This window comes from Saccostrea cucullata, unplaced genomic scaffold, assembly GCF_032062105.1.
Source record: "Saccostrea cucullata isolate Sc308-1 unplaced genomic scaffold, CSIRO_AGI_Scuc_v1 ctg8755, whole genome shotgun sequence".
Classification (NCBI taxonomy): domain Eukaryota; kingdom Metazoa; phylum Mollusca; class Bivalvia; order Ostreida; family Ostreidae; genus Saccostrea; species Saccostrea cuccullata.
In genome coordinates, this window is record NW_026931345.1 from 28,895 (window position 1) to 47,718 (window position 18,824).

General features: G+C 30.9%; 1 protein-coding gene across 1 annotated transcript; it reads right to left on the bottom strand.

Annotated features, from left to right (window-relative positions):
• Positions 1 to 588: 588 nt before the first annotated feature.
• LOC134232286 (MAM and LDL-receptor class A domain-containing protein 1-like) lies at positions 589 to 18,476 on the bottom strand. Its single transcript, XM_062714241.1, has 15 exons — positions 18,288 to 18,476; positions 17,879 to 17,982; positions 16,744 to 16,870; positions 16,304 to 16,444; positions 16,041 to 16,129; positions 14,419 to 14,536; positions 13,717 to 13,886; positions 13,499 to 13,577; positions 13,244 to 13,359; positions 12,893 to 13,022; positions 11,439 to 11,614; positions 10,067 to 10,151; positions 9,298 to 9,459; positions 1,685 to 1,798; positions 589 to 780 (listed from the first exon to the last, which is right to left on the bottom strand). Exons 1-15 carry the CDS (start codon positions 18,334 to 18,336, stop codon positions 674 to 676), a joined length of 1,767 nt encoding a protein of 588 aa, XP_062570225.1. The 5' UTR covers positions 18,337 to 18,476; the 3' UTR covers positions 589 to 673.
• Between the last annotated feature and the right edge of the window lie 348 nt (positions 18,477 to 18,824).

The following is an 18,824-nucleotide window of genomic DNA, read 5'->3' on the forward strand; positions in this document are numbered from 1 at the left end:
TATATGCGGTATATTGCATACATTTGCCTCCACAAAAGTCAAATTTTGAAAACTTCCTGAAATGTGCTGAATTCAATAAATTGTATGAGAAATTTAAATTAGCAGAACATATTATAGTTTCAAAGTAGTTTATTCACAATTTTTGTGACGTCACAAACTAGTCCGATTTTATATCCTTTTTCAGAAAGAGGACAAAATGGACAAAATTTCAACAATTTTAGCAGCGCATGTTTGGTTTACATATTTCATTGATATTATCATTCGACACATTATATCAAAATATTGGAACACACATGCACTCGGTGACTTTTACTCAAAATATCGACGAAAAATGTACATTTTTCTGTAGAATTCATGAAAAACTGAAATTTACGTCATGTTTGTGACGTCATTACGTGCATATGACGTCATTACTTAAGAAAATATTCAGTGCTTTAACATATACCCCCCTGTGTAAGAACTTAATTAAATATATCTCCATCAAAGTTTGATTTTGGGGGCAAATATTGGTTATTACCGAATAAAGTTCTTTGCGATAAAATTATCACATGTACATGTCTACTTATAACCTCCTTAAACAGGTTTGGTTTATATCACTCATAATAAAAAAAAACTAATATTGCATCATTGAAGTACAGTATGAGATACAGATAAAAAGGAATTTTATTTTCTTTTATATTATTACCTTGCTCTTACCATTATTTATGTCAGTCGTCTCTGTAGCATGGTTACTAGTCACACGTCTGAACACCACGCAACTATCACTCGATGAATTAAGAACTAATGAAAACAATCAAAGTTGAAAAACTCTTGAAAAACAATAAATTACACACCAAAAGCCCTTTAAAACCTAAAGATATCTTTTTATACATTCTGAATTATTACAGAATACTGTTATATTTTTTTGTTTTGATGGAAGCAAAAAAATGCAACATTTACTATAAGCAATAGAACACCTTTAAAATATGTTTAGACATGTGGTACGAAAAATATACAATAAATATGCAAGGATGGCTTCAAATTTTTTTTAGAAGATGAGTTATAACCAATAATAAAAAAAATAAATAAACAAATACAACCCCAGATCCAGAAAAAAGGCATGAATGTTTTGTGTGTGTGTGTGTGTGTGAGGGTGTATGTGTGTGTGTGAAATGCAGCCTGGGTTGTATGCTTTAAACTTTTTAAAGTCTGAGTTATCCTTTGGGGACGGGATCTAAAGTAATTTCCGACTCTGACAGTTTAATTCCAAAAAGAAACTGTAAACTGGAGTTTCTTTCTGGATCCCTGCTGGATCTAACTATATATGACATATTCACACTTTTTGTTTTGATGTGCCATCTTTTTGCTCTTTTTGTGATGTTTTGTTCGTCTTGTTTTGTATGTACCTTTTTCGAGGGGTCAGACCTTTATCATATATTTACGTAACTTACAATCAGAGTTTGTGAGTCTGATCCCCTTCTGTGTAAATTAAATTGTTTACATTTATAACATCATTTAAATAAATGACATATTTTATCTCTAAGATTGTGTTTTATTTGTTTTGTACAAATTTAGCAAAAATGTCTGCGGTGAGCTTGTCTAGCATTAGAGGACATAAATACTAGTATATTCAAGCGAAACTCACTGAGATATTTTTCTAGATGAGGTTGAAAAAGATGTGGCATATATTCAATAAAAGACTTACTTCTTTTACAAACAAATGGTCTAGTTCTCCGTGGATCATAAATTTCCCAGTCATACGTAGGTACATTGTTAATGTAACTGTACAACTGTACAGCAGTGGGGGTTTCCTGAAAACCTTTAAAAATCAAGATTAACTAATTAAAATATTATTCTTATACTTAAAATGATTTATTCTTAATGCGCTCATTGAATTTAAACAAATTAAATATAATTTAAAATAAACTTGTGGTGGTATACCCCCGGTATGATATACAGCTACTTTAGAAAATATTTCTTTTTGATAAGCAACACGACCTTCCCTATTCATAAGAATATTATTTTCGCTGTAAATGGGAAACTTTTATTAAGGAGGAATGCCACACAAAAATTTTATTTAAGATAGGTCGCGGGTTTACTGCATAAAAATTCTTACGAGAAAACATATCCTGAAAATTTGATATTATGTTCCTGAGAATTTACAGCGTATTATCTGCAATTTTTATAAAATTTGCCTAAGTAGTTTTAATGCTATATTACTGTAAACGCGGTACTGTTAATAGTACATTTTTTACGCTTTACTATTGACATATATGGGAAAATGACGTTTTTAAGCCAATTTTGTGAAAATAGTTTCTTTTAAAAAGGTTGGATAACTTTTTAAAGACGTAGACGAATTATTCAGGAATTTCAAAATGTCAAGATGAGGTAAAATCAAAACTACTGATATAAAAAAATCAATATGTCTTCTCGCTAGATTTTTCGCTAAATAATTTCAAAGTTTCCTTTTATATTGCTAAAATGTTGCGTTTATGGCGTTATTTAATATTTATGTCTACAACGTCATTTGTTGAACGTAGTAACTTTTACAGTACGAAATAAATATTTTGACATTTGGAATATGCAAGATCTAAAAGATGTCATAGACGCAAAATTTAATTTTATTCATCATTTAACTTATTGCGAAGATATATTAGGGTGACCAGCAATTTATTTTCACTAGTATTGTGAAATTCATATTCTGATCACAGATTCAGAATGAACGGTATCTTAAATACATAATAACCATACAATACTTAGTAATAATGATGACGATAATAAGAAAAAACAGGAAAATACATGCATTAAATTTAATGCATTTTTAGTGTTGAGGATTGATTCCACCCCGAAAATTATACGCATATTTTCGCCCCGGCTTTGATTACTAGTAGTAGTCGTGATGCAATACGCAAATACAACCACTCTTAAAAAAGTTTTACTTAGTAGTCATTTTTTACTTGAAATAACAAAGATAAGTAATAGATAATTACTAAGCATTTACTTAAAATTTAAAATCAATTACTGAAATATATGTCAATTACTAGATTCAAATGTTTTACTTGATTTTTTTAAACTTCGTTGCCACGCATGGTCACCGATTTTGATGAAACTTAATCAATTCTTGGTACCTGACACCAGAAACATATATCAAGTAAAATTTTGTTGCTATGTGACTTAGTTGCCATGGTAACGGCCGTAAAAGTTTAAAAAATTTAGTTTTCAGCTTCTTTAAATCTTTACTGAGCCTTAATATAAACAAGGAAAAGCAAACAAACCATTTTCACGAAAACATGACACCTTGTTGCCACTTATACAGTAAAGAAACTGTTTGGAATATATCTCAAAGTAAGTGGTAACCAAGGGTACATTTGGAGTACATTTAAAATGCTGAATTATGCTGAAAAATGCTCAGTATTCACTAATGGTAGATGTTACATGCTCAAACTCAATCAACAACTTAAGAAAAACAATGAAAAAGTTTGTAGGTATAAGCAATATCACTGTATATATAACGTTTATGGTTGGCGTGGTAACACAGCGTAACCAAGCAAAATCAGTTACCTAGATTGAGTTAATGCTACTGTCTTGAGGAAAAACATGAAAATTCAGGAATGGCAAATGTGCATCATTAGGACCTTGGAACAACAACACCATAAGAAATAATTAGGATTTGTTGCTACTTTGCGGTGTTACCAAGGGAACAATGTACAGGGTTGTTAAAAGTGAATTTTCTTGGCTGCATTAAGATTTTACTTGCAATTAAATCAAGAAACATATTATATGACTCACCTTGAATAGTACTTATTTGGCAGAACTAAAGTTGAATATTATATATTGATAAAATTTGGTGAAGAAAACAACACTGTTGCTTTGGTAACCAAGAAGGGAAAATGTTCGATTTTGTCAATTTTATATTTACATTTAAAACCCTGTGTGCCAGCTTCTTGCAGCCAGTTACAGATGGGATGATAGTCAAAATTAAAAGTCAGGTTAGCCGTTAATAAATATCAATCATAAAAGTTTTGGGAATCTACATTTACAGGTACGTATCCAAGGAAACAAAATATTTTAAAGATTTTTAAACATATTTTTTCTACTTATTTCCATAGCAACGCTCTATTTAAAGAATCTAATTTGAATATTTTTAAATGGGAAAATTAGGACCACATCAACACCTTTAAAAATTGATCATCAGTTATGAGGAAATGTGCTTATATAAAAGATAGGGTCAGATTTAAACATACAGAATGTAAAATTTAAGGGTTTTTGTGTTACAAAAACCTTGGTAACCATTGCCAACCAAAATGAAATATCATAATTTGTTCTTGGTATATCTTCCAAGGCTCTTCTCTCTATTATTTGGTCACATTTTATCCTATTATTGCATTTTATTTTTACGTGTATGACTTCATTAAATTCAATACGTAATTTTTAAACTTTTGAATACTTTGTTACCATAGTAACGTATGTAAAAGTTGATTTACCCTTTTATCAAGTTGAGACATTGCCTCAAACTTTGGGAAACAGTCATTGCCAATTGTTTGCTTTGCCGCAAATGTTAAGTATGGGGCTCTAAACATGTTAAAAAAATACCTTTTTTCAATTTTTAGCTCACCACATCAAGTGAGCTTTTTGTCACATTTTGACCTTTCATTAGATAGCTGTCCAATAACCTTGTAAACTTTTTTTTCGACTTCTTTCAAGAACCGCTGAGAATTTCAACCAAATACCAAAGTAATTTAAATTTCATATAAGAAAGGGCTAACTCATTTTGCTATGTTGCCAAATTTGGGGGCGTATTTTCACAAAACATCTTGTGCCAGGAAATTGTATTTAATTGATTTACTTAAAACAAAAATTTATTTACTAAATCAAGGGGAATTCAGAGCAGTAATTACTTAAATATGGTAGTCTAATCACTATCAAGATTGAATTCTTGAAATTTAAAATAGTATGCTTGGCTTCCATATTAATTGTCAAATCATCTGAGGAGGAGTTATCTTTTTTCTAAATATATAGGAAAATTCATGTAAAAAAAAAAGTCACACTAATAAAAATGCATATTGCAGTACTTGAAATGTTTAACCATTTTTAAAATGGTTTTACATAGAAAATATACAACTTCTTTAAAAATTTTTAAGGCTTTCAAAAGTCATAAATCAAATGTTTTATTGTAATATATAATAAAACAAGTTTTACATAGAAATTGGAAAAAGAAATTGAAAGTATAACTGTTTCCATCATATAGTGGAAGTTTTCAGGTAGTGTAAATTCAAGTTTGTTCAAATCATGACCCCCCGGGGGTAGGGCATGGTGGGGCCACAATGGCCGATCAAAGTTTTACATAGAAATATAAAGGAAAATTCTTTAAAAATCTTCTTTAAGAATGACAAAGCCATAATGCAGTGTTTCTAGTAAATAATAGTGTAGATTCAAATTTGTTCAAATCATGATAAGTATTTAATTTACTTAGTAAGTTTTACATTGAAATATATAGGAAAATTCTTTAAAAATCTTTAGTCAAGAATTTCAGCCATAATTCATCATTTATATGGAAATGCTAATTCATCAAATTTGTTTAAATCATGAAAGCATATTATCTCTAAATTAAGTAATAATAATTTAACAAAAATGAGTAGTTCATTTACTAACTTAAAGTAATATAATTCCTATAGTTTAAGTAATTCTATTGATACTTGCTTTAGTAAATGATTTTATAAGTAAATGAATTCGTCCTTATTACTAAGTATGTTTACAATTACTAACCATGATAGTCATTTACTTGCTATTCTGACTAAATGGATTACTAATAATTACTAGTTTTTCTTAATCTAATATCTTATTTTAAAAACAACAAGTAAAACTTTTTTTAGAGTGACCCCTCAAGTTTTCCGATAAACAATTTTATCTATGATAACTTTCTTTCTGCATACCATAACTTTCACGGTGACTTATTCTGATTGACTTTTAGCAGTTTAGTAATACTTACAATATAAATTATATTCCTTTCATTTGGTATTGTATTTAATTTTTCCTAGGGCATTACATATAATCACATCAGCGTTCAGACTGAAAGTTAATTATAAAACATGTACGAGGTTTACGTACAATAGCATGCACTTTGTTTTAATCGACTTGATTCATACAGACTTGAAGTCATTTGCAGAGAATTAAGGTAGGTCGCGGGTTTACTGCATAAACATTCTTACGAGAAAACATATCCTGAAAATTTGATATAATGTTCCTTAGAATTTACTGCGTATGATTTGCAATTTTTATTAAATTTGCCTAAGTAGTTTTAATGCTATGTTACTGTAAACGCGGTATAGTTTTTAGTACATTTTTAACGCTTTACTCTTGAAGTATATGGAAAAATGACGTTTTAAAGCCAATTTTGTAGTAAGAGTTTCTTTTAAAAAGGTTGGATAACTTTTTAAAGACGTAGACGAATTATTCAGGAATTTCAAAATGTCAAGATGAGGTGAAATCAAAACTATTGATTTAAAAAAATCAATATGTCTTCTCGCTAGATTTTTTTGCTAAATAATTTCAAAGTTTGCTTTTATATTGCTAAAATGTTGCGTTTATGGCGTTATTTATGTCTACAACGTCATATGTTGAACGTAGTCACATTTACAGTACGACTCTTGACATTTGGATTTTGGCATCATTTTGCAAGATATAAAAGGTAGATGCAGCATTTAATTTTTTTCATCATATAACTTATTGCGGAGACATATGATTACCATCAACTTATTTTCAGTAGTGTTGTGAAATTCATATTCTGATCACAAAGTAAGAATGAACGGTATGAATATTCCTTGTGCAAGAGAATTAACATGCAGGGACAGCAACGCTAGTTATAAAATATTAGTACCTGTATTTTTAGGAAGTTCATAGTCAATGGGATTTCAGGCATAACACATAAATTTGATCACTTTATTCGAAAACGGAAATGAAAAAAACATCCCGATACTGAGGAAATTACCAGGGGCTGGGGATGGGGGTGTTACCTGTAATGTTCTTTCTTTTTAGTCGCAAGCTTGTATATAGCCCTAGCTCTCAAACATTTGTTAATTTCGAACTCTATGAATCAAATATTCATTCGCAAAATGTAAAACACTTGCCTTTAGCTTTTACACTTAGAGCTTCTGTTATAAAATATAGAAAAAAACGATACCCGAAAATTGTTTACAGTGTCATATAGGTCTTGCAGTCCAAATGTTTGTATAAATTTGGGTTTTACATGTATTCCAAAATTTGTTAGCCAGCAAAACAAGGAGACTAAACGAAATTTTAAAAAATACATTATAACCAAATAATTGTAATAATGATGACGATAAGGAAAAAAAAACAAAACAAGAAAATACTTGTAATTAAATTTAAACGTTTTTAGTGTTCACTATTTATTCCATCCTGAAAATCATACGCATATTATCCCCCTGGATTTGATTGGCAGTCCTGATGCAATACGCATGTTTCCCTGAGTTGCTAATAACGTGCACACATACAACCCCCCCCCCCCCAAGTTATCCGCTAAGCAATTTTATTTATAACTTTCTTTTTGCATACCATAACTTTTACGCTGACTTATTTTGATTGACTTTTAGCAGTTTAGTAAAACTTACAATATAAATTATTCCTTTCATTTGGTATTGTATTTAATTTGTCCTAAGACATTACACATAATATCACATTAGAATTCAGACTGAAATTCAATTGTAAAACATGTACGAGATTTACGTATAATACGTACGTCTTTACAATCTTTACAATATGTACTTTGTATAAATCGACTTGACTCGTACAGACTTAGAGTCATTTGCAGAGAATTAAACGGGAAACAACGTAACGTTGCCTTTGTGACGTAACTGACGTCACAATCAAATGTGCACAAAACAGCCGCTCGGATCGTCGAAATTGTGTACCAAAATTGATGACAAAAGCAAACCCGCGATCTACCTTAAACGGGAAACAACGCAACGTTGGCTTTGTGACGTAACTGACGTCATAATCAAAAATGCACAAAACGGCTGCTCGAATTGTCAAAATTGTGTACCAAAAATAAAATTGATGACAATCTAATTACGTCATAATCTCTGATTAAATATGTACAAAACAAGATTAAAACCACAGTACGTATATTATTTTTAGACTGTTTGTTGGAGTTCACCATCTTGTATCAAAATATCTAAAAACATTAAAACTTTCTTGCAAATACTATCAAATTACGGAATAGATTGATCTACTCATCTGTTTCTCTACACGCGTCAAACGAGTCAATGACGTCATAGTAGATCTCTTAGTACAGTATTTAAGATTATACACGGTAAAACAGGGTAGTATAATATCATAAAAACGGGACATGATCTGTACATGGTGGGGTATTTTGTGAATTAGAGAACACAAAAAAATATTTTTACATGGTTGTTGACGGAAATATATTGTAAATAAGTCTTATTTCACTTATTTCGCAAATGTATGACGTCATAGTTGGGTTTTCCCGTACTCGAGAAATGTAAACATGACACGTTTTTTCTCATTCTCATGTCTTGTTTAACTATGCCGTGTGCAATATTGAGCTCAGCTTCACCAATCGATATTTTTACAGTTAATCAATAACTTAACGAACTTGCATTTCAAGGTAAATTTTCAAACATTGAATGATAGGATTTTTTGCAAATAAATTTTTTGGTTGTTTAAGTTGTCTTAAACAGTACCGGACCGGTACGTATTTTTCCGTCTCCAGATGCGGTGTGACAAAAGAATCTTGCTTTTTCGAATTTTCAACCCTACTTAAACTCTGTAATATTTTAATAGACACATGTTTGCTGACATATTTTTTATCTATGCTGAAAAAATTCCGCTATGGACCGAGTAATGGGCCTAGAAACATGGAGAATCAAAACTTCACTAAGACACTATTGCGTATAGTATTTGTCACTCAATATCTCAAAAATAAGTCTGGAAACCTATTGATATATCTGCTTTAAGGTATGTGGCACATACTAAATTAAAGATATACATTATATGAAAAAAATTGAACGACGGGTATTTTTTTTAGGTAAAGGTCCTTCTTCCCCTTAATGCTCTTAATTATTCTAATTGATTTTTTTTAGCATTTTTTCGGAGAAAATGGAAAAAAAGATGTATTATCAATGTACAATAAAATATGTGAAGAAAAGTTGGATAATTATACATTTATATTTAAAAAAAAAAAAAACATTATTCAAATATATTACCTCTAAAATATATTTTTGGTTTCTACGTTTGCAAGAAATAAATAATGTGTTTGTGTTTAGAACAGTGATTGGGTACCTGTAACGACTGAAGTTCTCCGCTGTGGCCTTATGATTCCAGTCCACCTCTCTAAGCTATCAGATAGACATGGCAGGTCCGTTATTTGTTCGTTATTGATAATGTAAGAACCAAGAATTCTCGCACATCTTTCATTATAGGCCAACCATGAGTTTTTGTTCTCTAGAAATTAAAGTAAAGAAATAAATATTTGACTTCCATCTATTGTTTATGTTAAGTGAAAAGTATTTCATTGTTAAAACAAAAATAGTCTTCTGAGCCTTGGAAACAGAGATTCATTCAAGAGATACTAGAAAAAAGGCAGCACATTGGTTTTGGTGTCGTATTGGGCCATTTTAACATGTATACATCATACAAATGTATATTCCATGAAGTACAAAATTTACAATACAGTTTATGTTTATTTTAACTCAGATTTTCCTGTTCTCTCGGATTTCGTGGATAAAATTAATGTTCAAAGGTTTAAACCAAGGCCGAGACTGACTTGTGTCGATTAAAAATACTCAGCAACTGTTCATTCGCCTAGTGCTCGGTACGTTGAAATGACAGTTGCCGGTCTTTCGGACGTGATCTTAAAAACCGAGGCCGCTTTTCCCGATAGGAGGAGACAGGATAAATGCTTTACTGTTCAAATACCCCGAGAGCCGAGTAAAGATCTAAATTTGAAGTCCTTCCCTAGTAAATGGCGAAGTTCCTATTTTGACTGAAAAATTCTCGAACGGGATGTAAAATATTTATGGATGTAAAAAAGTTATAAAAATTGTTTTACCTGGTTCAATGATAATAATCTTGATATTGTCAATTGCAATATCCCCTTTATTTCCACTACCATTTTTACTCCCTTCGATGTAAAGCTTAAAATTTAAATTAGAAACTATAATTCAGGGTTATTCAATAAACTTTAATACATTTTGATCCTCAATTAAGTTATCATCGGGTTGTAAAGTGCGAAACGAAATGAACTAAAACGAAACGAAACCTACCGAAACGAAACGAAATATCAAAACGAAACCAGCCGAAACGAAACGAAACAAAAAATGTTTTTTTTTCAAATCAAAGTATATACATGTACATATATAGTTATATAATGTGTAATTGCATATGATCTATTTTCATTCAATACGAACCCTCGAAACGAAACGAAGAAGGATATGGATATAACGAGCATTAGTCAATCTCAGATTTAAAGTCCATAAAACAAAACTATCAAAATGTTTTTTTGTCAAATGACATGTATATAATTATATATATGTAACTGCATGTGGAATGTGGACTTTATTCAAATAAAATTTATATAGCACTTTCAATATAAAATTTAATTACCGATAAATTATGCTTCCTTCTCAGACTAACGCTGTATTTACATGTTTGTCAGCCGAATTGATATGCACGAGCGTATAATGCCTGCATAATTTCAATATGTACAGTATTTTCTAATTTTTAAATTTTCAGCCTTATTTACTAGATACAACATACCTGGTAAATGTCGAGAGTTCCTCTAGAGTCGCGAAGTAAGGTGACGTCGCGGGTTCGAATCCCACTGTGGGAAGCTCAATGGCCCTGAGAAATATGAGTTCTCGAGAGGGGATGTAAAATATCCATTAGGTGTCTGGTTTTATGTATTATACATGTAGCTCCAACCGGAAGTTATGCAAAAATTGTTTTACCTGGTTAAAACGATTTAATGATAAGTCTCTCGAAGCAAACAATGTCTAGATAAATTACTCAATGATATGTTAACAATTGCAATATCCCCTTTACAATTTTGCAAAGATATGTATTATATACCATTTTTACTTTCATTTTCCTTGACGCCTATGTATGTGAAGCGAAATAATTGCCTGTGGTGCTTTATAAATTTAAATTAGATCATATGCAGTTACACATTATATATTACATGTACATGTATATACTTTGATTTGAAAAAAAAATTTGAAAGTTTTGTTTCGTTTCTTTAATACATTTTGATCCTCAATTAAGTTATCATCAATCTTAGAAACTATTTCATTTGTACATCATGTTACACTTTATATTTGTCATTTTCATTGAGGGATTACAGCACTGAAAACCTCGATATTACTATGTACTTCGGCAAATATTTTCATTTATTTGTACATTTATATACTTTTTTTAAAGCCCACCTTATTTTTGCTTTCTACCGTAATATTTGTAGTGAAATTTTTCCATCCTTCTCTTTGATCACCTTCCTCTTTAAAAATATCTCTAGTGGTATTCCTTTCATCCTTTAGGTAAACATAAAGTTGTCCAATGTCTTCACCATACATGCTATACTGCATACTAAAGGTGATGTTAATATCTACCATTAGAAGAAAATTGTTTTCACATAGTTTCAAAACAGACGACATTAAAATCAATCTATTTTGGTTAAACATTATTTATTAAGATTTCCATATACTCCTTGTGGCACTCATTATTTTCTTTGAAACTGACAACTAAGTGGCATTCTAGAATTTAATTCGTATTCAGTTATATGTTTTCTTTGTCGTCTTTGCGACCCTATAAATAAACCGATGTCCTGTGTCACAGAAGGCGCTGACATGAATAAGATCCATCACTTCCCTATAGGAGCTGTAGTACCGGTCTTGTAGAATAGGATTCCCTCCTAAAATCTTTTCCTCCGGAAAACTGGCTCTATAGTAGGAATTCACCTACAGAGATCCCACACCAGAGTCAATTTTCCGAAATTTTCATGGAAATTTTAAATCCGATTTTTCATGGCTACGTACCGTCAAACCATTTTTAAATCAAATAAATTTATGAAACTGGAGAGGATTATAAGTTTCCTCTGCGTCTGTCCATCCGTCTAGCTGTCCTTCTGTCTGTCTGTGTCCCAAATGGTTTTCCACACTTTTCTTTCTAAGTGCTTAAAGACATTGAGCTGATTTTTGGATGAGTTAACGTTCAAGTTTGCATTTCGTTTCGCTTCAATTTTAAGGAATTACGACCTTTTCAATTTTTAAATGTTTTCCGCAATGTTTTTCTAAACGATTGGAGATATTGAGAGCTAATTTTTGGTAGGTTTACTTCAAGTTTGCAAATTGTTCCACTTAATGAAATTTACTTTTCAATTTTTAACTACATTAAACTTGCCGGTAGGGGACAAGTATTGCTTCTGCAATACTCCCAGAAACTTGTTATACACATTTATATTGACTCTATAACGGGGGGGGGGGGGGGGGGGCTACTCTGAGAATGACAGAGGGGGAAATTTGCCTCTGGTGTGAGATTTCCCCTCGGGGGAAAATCCTACTCTAGAGTACGATTTCCGGAGGAAAAGCTTACTAATGAGGAAATCCTACTCTACAACACCCGTAGAGGTCTAAAATTTGCAGCCATCCACCAGCAAGGATAATCAACCAACTAACCTCCTATTCCAATTTTGTCTTGACTTTGATTTAAAATCTTGAAAATATATATGAAAAGTTCTAGAAGGGACAAAGACGGAGCTTAAACATGTATATCTTATATTCATATTTCAATAAAATCTTTCATCATTGGGTAAGATAAAATGGTTTTTAAGAAATGTGTTATCGGAATGTTACAATGCAGAAAGGAATGTTCGTAAAAAAAATACCTTCTAGATAAAATGAAGAACTGAGAACAGCCTTTCCACGATTCCCAAATTTGTTTGCTGCAAAGTATAGGAAATAATTTCCTTCAATGTTTTTACTTGGTCCCGTGTCTTCTGTGGGTGTCGATCCATCCTTAGATACACAAAAACTTAAAGTAATTCTGCAAAAGCTTATCATGTAAAACTCCATTATGTAATATCTTACATTTGTGCATTATTTTGTGTTCATTTATAACTAATGTAATTATATGTTAATTTTACTCTGAACTATTTGTGGATGATTTTGTATTTATAACTTATATCTGTATCATTCATTACCACATGCAAAATAAACTGACTTTTTTTATACCGTACCCGAGTTATCGTCCAAGTAGAGCCTTTTTTGTTTTGTTGAAAACAAACATCTTCATTACCTTCAAAATTGCAATTAATTTCGCCTTTCATTTTAAACATTGATGTCACTGTCTCTTCTGAAATACATGCATATTTATATTTATTATTATTACATTTTTATAATATTAATTTTCCTGAAATCAAGCATTTGTTCAGCTTTTTGAATGTTTCTCTATTATTTAAAACTTCAATCAAAGGTCAAGAAATATATCTCACCACATGACCCTTTTATCATAATGACGTCATCTAAAGCGAAATCAGACGTCTCCTTACCACGTGTAAACTTGAAGATAACCTGATATTTAGAGTAATAATAAATAGTTAATTATCAATAAATATATTTTTTTAACAGCATTTAAAATAGATGACCTCTAAACCATTACGTTAAAGGGGATGATTATAATAATTAATAAATGTAAATTTCGGTTACTTACTCTTTCATCATAACTCATTATAATATTTTTGTACGCATATTTCCATTCTTTATTGGCAGATTTTTTAAAGATAAAAAAGGGATTCTGTTCTCCACTTTTGAAAACCTCAAGCCTTGCATCTGTCGATACATTTTGTATGTAGTATCGCAAGTGAATACACCACTGACCATCTTTCAAAAGAAAAATCCCAATTACGAATCAGGAATATTCAAATGGAAACATTTTCTAGTACAACTGATGTAGAAAAACATTTACCATACATTGTTGACTTTGTATTAATAGCGAACATATATAAGGAGGGTCCTTCCCCACTCCAACCTTTTTTTCCCTCATTTTTTGAGTTAAATGATTTCCCCCAAATGAATACCCCCCACTAATTTTAAAATCTATTACATGTATGTTGTGTCAATGAAATATTTTTAGTTTCATCTTCTTTTTACTCTCAGATATTTAAACTGAGTTATCAGAAAGGAAATTGTACTATATTGTCAGAAGCCCAAAGATCATTTAAAACTCTAACGTCCTAAAATTTGTCAATACCATGACAAAAATGATCATTATATCATGGCGCACCCTGCATACATTACTCAAATAAGTCAACTTAGTTACAATCATATGTTATAATTGTTCAGTATATTTTCTTTTCTTTTTGGCAGTGGATGAAAAGTGTTATGAATTATTACAAGCGTAAATGTACCATACCTGTAAATCCGACATTTGAAACAAGCGTTGTCGAATTTCCCTCCCCATACTGTTCATCGTCAACAAAGGCAAAGTACGATCCTTCATAAGACTGGACTGGGCCATACTTTGTGGCCTTCTACAGGAGACGTAGAATGATAAAATTTTTAAATGTTTTTGTGCTTTTAGATTTATAAAGTTTCGTTTGGTCTATGTGCTCAAAATTAAACAAAATTATATCAAGATGTGATTGTGAAACACTGATGTCCCGATATGAAAGCTAATGGCGAGAGTTGAAGTTTCTCAAATGCAAGTCAAACTCCAAGGCCAAAAAGGTCAAAATTGTTGGTATCCAAAGGAAGGTCTTGAGATAAGGAATACACTGTGAAGTTTGAAAACTAAATGTACTAAATGTTCAAAAGTTATGTCTGAGATGAAAATTTTGAAAAGTGGATTAATATATAAAGTCAAGGTCAAAAGATAAAAAAATATTTATGATCATTAAAAGGTCTTGTCACAATGAACACATATCGTATTTGAAGTATGAAAACCCATGCACAAACTGTTCAAAAGTTATGGCATATAGGTTAAGGTTTGGTAATTTTTTTTATAAAAATGGGTCAAACTCCAAGGCCAAAAAGTCAAATTTGGGTACCCAAAGAAGGGTCCTATCACAAGGAATACACCTTTGAAATATGAAAGCCAAGCTCCACCCGCTCAAAATTTACGGGCAAGGTTAAAGTTTTTGTGGATAAACAGACAGACAAACAGACTAATAGACAGACGGGCGGACAGAGCAAAAACTATATGCACCCTAATCTTCAATTATTGGGGCTTAAAAAGAGAAAAAATATGCTTTGAATATCAAAGAAATCATTTCATGCACTAATGTATACATGATAAAGGATGAGGATAATCGATCCCATGAAAACTGCAAATGATACAAATACGTGAACAAGGCATCAACACGGACCTCTAGGAGTTTCAGAGGTGGGATCAGGTCCCGGAATCATGAAACGTCTTAAGCTTAAGTCAAAATTTTAATTTTGTACTATAATCTTGTAGAAGTCAAGTATACCAATTTATTTTTTCAAGACTGTTCCCAAAAAGTGTTCTATCTGCAAATTTAGAGATTAATTCAACAACAAATAAAGATTTTGTTGTTGATTAAAAAGTTGACTTAACTCTAAGTTTGTTTCCATGATCCTGGGCGCTGGTGCCTAGAAGGAGTAATTGTCACCTGTCCTATATAATGATGAAATAGACGGAACGTAGTAAATTTTAGTACAAACACATCTAGGCCTTACGATTGGTATGAAACATGTCAGCCAAAATATGACTCAAGGTTATACTGTATTATATCATTATAATGACGATGTAATTTAGGAATTTCTTCATTGAAACGAGGTCGTTGAAATCCCTGCAACATCGATTAATGATTGAGGGGCCTGCCTGGGTTTTAAAAATGATCACATTTGGAGCATGCTTTTTGCTGAGACATACTAAACACATACTAAAAACCAAGCACACTTGGATAAAGTGTGTTCATGAAAAAGTATATTGATTTGGCTCTTCCTCAAAATTTGCAGTATTCCGAACAAATGTAACATAATTTCGTAGTAAAAACAGAAGATTTTTTTTACATTCTGTATTGTCCAATCAAAATCGTCATCGTCATCCTGATAAAGAAAACAGGGTTCCCCTGGTTCAAACGTGCATGAAAAATAGTTACCTGTTAAAAAATAAAAGATTTTTTTAGAGTTTATAAAATATTATTATACTGTAAATATTACCCGATATTGACATATTTTGACTGATATCTAATGAACTTTTGAAGCTTATATTCAGGCATGAATAATAATATCAAATAGTAACTTGTACTTAATAATTGCTTTTTCATACTCACAACAATCTGACAGTGAAATGGACATATCATCACAATCCGCTTCCTTATAAACATTCCTATGACCTAAACACTGGTATGATAAACAGGAGGTAAAATTAGGATTCCAGTAGACTGTCTTGTTTTGGAAAAAGCCTTTGTCTACTGGAATGAAAAAAAAATAATTGTCACTATATAGAATTCTGAAAATAGAGACATTTAACATTTGTTCATTGAATGTGGAAGAAAGTTATTTACGCTACACTAAGCCAGAAAGCAGACCACTGGTAGTTATATATTCAATTACCACTGGTAGTTATATATATTCATAGTGAAATACCGATAATTTCTTAGAAATATCTGAAATTCCTTTCATTGTTTTTCAATTTTAAAGAATCTACACAAATAAACAGAAATAAGTTAATCATTAATAAGTAGAAATTTCACCTTCTATAATACATTACCGACATAGTAAATATTCATGGTGTCTTGCCCTCCACAGTATGTACCATCACAAGTAATGTTACACAGACTGGCATCTACAAGATCTGCACTGCTTGTGAAATTTTCAAGACATGAACATGCTGTGTCCTTTGAAACATAGAAAATAAAGAAAGTTAAATTAAATTTTGAAGATCTTCATAATATATCAAAATTGTGCTTTATTTAAGGTCATACGCAACGTAGTTTGAACTTTATTGGGTTCTTCCCTATAGAGTTAAAGAGTTCCACTAAATGAAGGACCTGTGCGCAGTTATACTTTTAATGTCTATATATGGATTTGTACACCTCTTCTAAAACAAATTTTAATGAAAATCTAGAATTTATGTTTTGTAATTTTTGTACATTTTTTTTGATAAATGCAAAAATTTTCATAATTTGATATCTTTTCAAAACCCCTGGTAACACTTGCTGTTTTTGTTTTTGTCTAAGAACATGTAATAGTATTATAAGTTTAAATTTAGAATATCTTGAAAAATTATCAGTAGGTAAGGTACCTTGCGTTTTTAAGTATTAGTATTTGTACCTTTACTATCCAAATTATTGTTCCTAAATTTTTGAAAATACATAGATATGTTTAGCTCATGTATACATTCTGTATCCTGTCATTTTAAATAATAATAATCTATAAAAGCATTTTCAAAGCATAAAAAGACTGAAGCAAATTGTGGAAGAGGTGCTATATGGTGGAATTAATAATAACAATCATGCCTTAATGCGCTGTTTAAGACTTAGATCCAGTAAGATGCTATGTTTTATAGATACTTGTAATTTATGTTTCAATTTTGTTGTCATATTTTTTAAATATTAAATCTCAAATTATGCTGAAGAATAAATTCGGAAAAAGGCACTTCTCCTTTTATTACTAAGGTCTAACTCCATTTCACTTTTTGAAATTCATCAGTGTTTTCATGTTCAAAACTTTACTGATTTCTAAAGTATTTTAAGTGGATAGTTATACTTGAACAAAGGCATTAGAGTATTATATACTAGATAACTTAAAACCATTTATGAAAAAATCGTCTTGATCTAACTGTTCATTGTACGGTTTTGTATTTTTGAGATTTTTCTGGTCACAAACGCTTTAGAACTTCTTACCGATATTGCAAAGTAAGATGAACTGGAACATTCAAACTGACAGTCCACTACCGAGGCTCTGCTAAGATTAGAATGAGGGATGTCTCCTTGATTACTGAAACAGCCTGCAATTTCAAATTACGTGACAAATGTGTGTTGAAAAATGTAACAAATTAATCAACATTATTGTTTGTTATATAAACAATTTTTTTTCTCGATGGTAACCCCATCATATTGAAAGCAATAATTATTTCTCTATTTGATTTCTTAAATTCGGCAATTAAAATTTTTAAAGATTGAGTCTACCTACTACAAGGGTCCCTAATTGTGTAATCCAGTACTAAAGTAATTGAATGCTGAAGAAAAATTTAGCACCGAAAACAAAACTAAAACAAAAACACATCTCTCTGATTTATCAATTCCGTCTTACCTAACAGAGATAAATATGGACTAGCAGAAGCGAGCGTCTCTGTCCACATTGTATCAAACCTTTCAAGACATTCATCGGTAGTTAGCGTAGCCACAGCTTCACCGAGATTCGCTAATTGGCTTCCATTCTTTTGGCAAAATTCGATAGCATCAGTCCAAGATAAGTTTTCATCAATTAAAGTGTACTCATTTCCTGCAAGACATAAAACAAGAGATAATCAAAAAATGATGCTTAAATCATTTGTTAAAATAGATTGTAGTACTGTTACATTAAAGTTTTAAAATTCAGAGAATTTAAAACTAACTATAACAATCTGGTTAATTCCGAAGTAGAGTCCGGATAGATTGTGAATTTAGCAAATTCACTTTCTATCTTGTGACTCTACAATAAACATCATTCAACTTTAATCGGAATTGTTTCTCTTTGCCAATTTAGGAAAGCTTGTGTTTTTAATTTTATTCAAATGTTAAGTTATAGTTTAATTTTATTTCTTTAAAAAATCAAATAATGTTTTTTGATTGATTAAGAAATAAAATG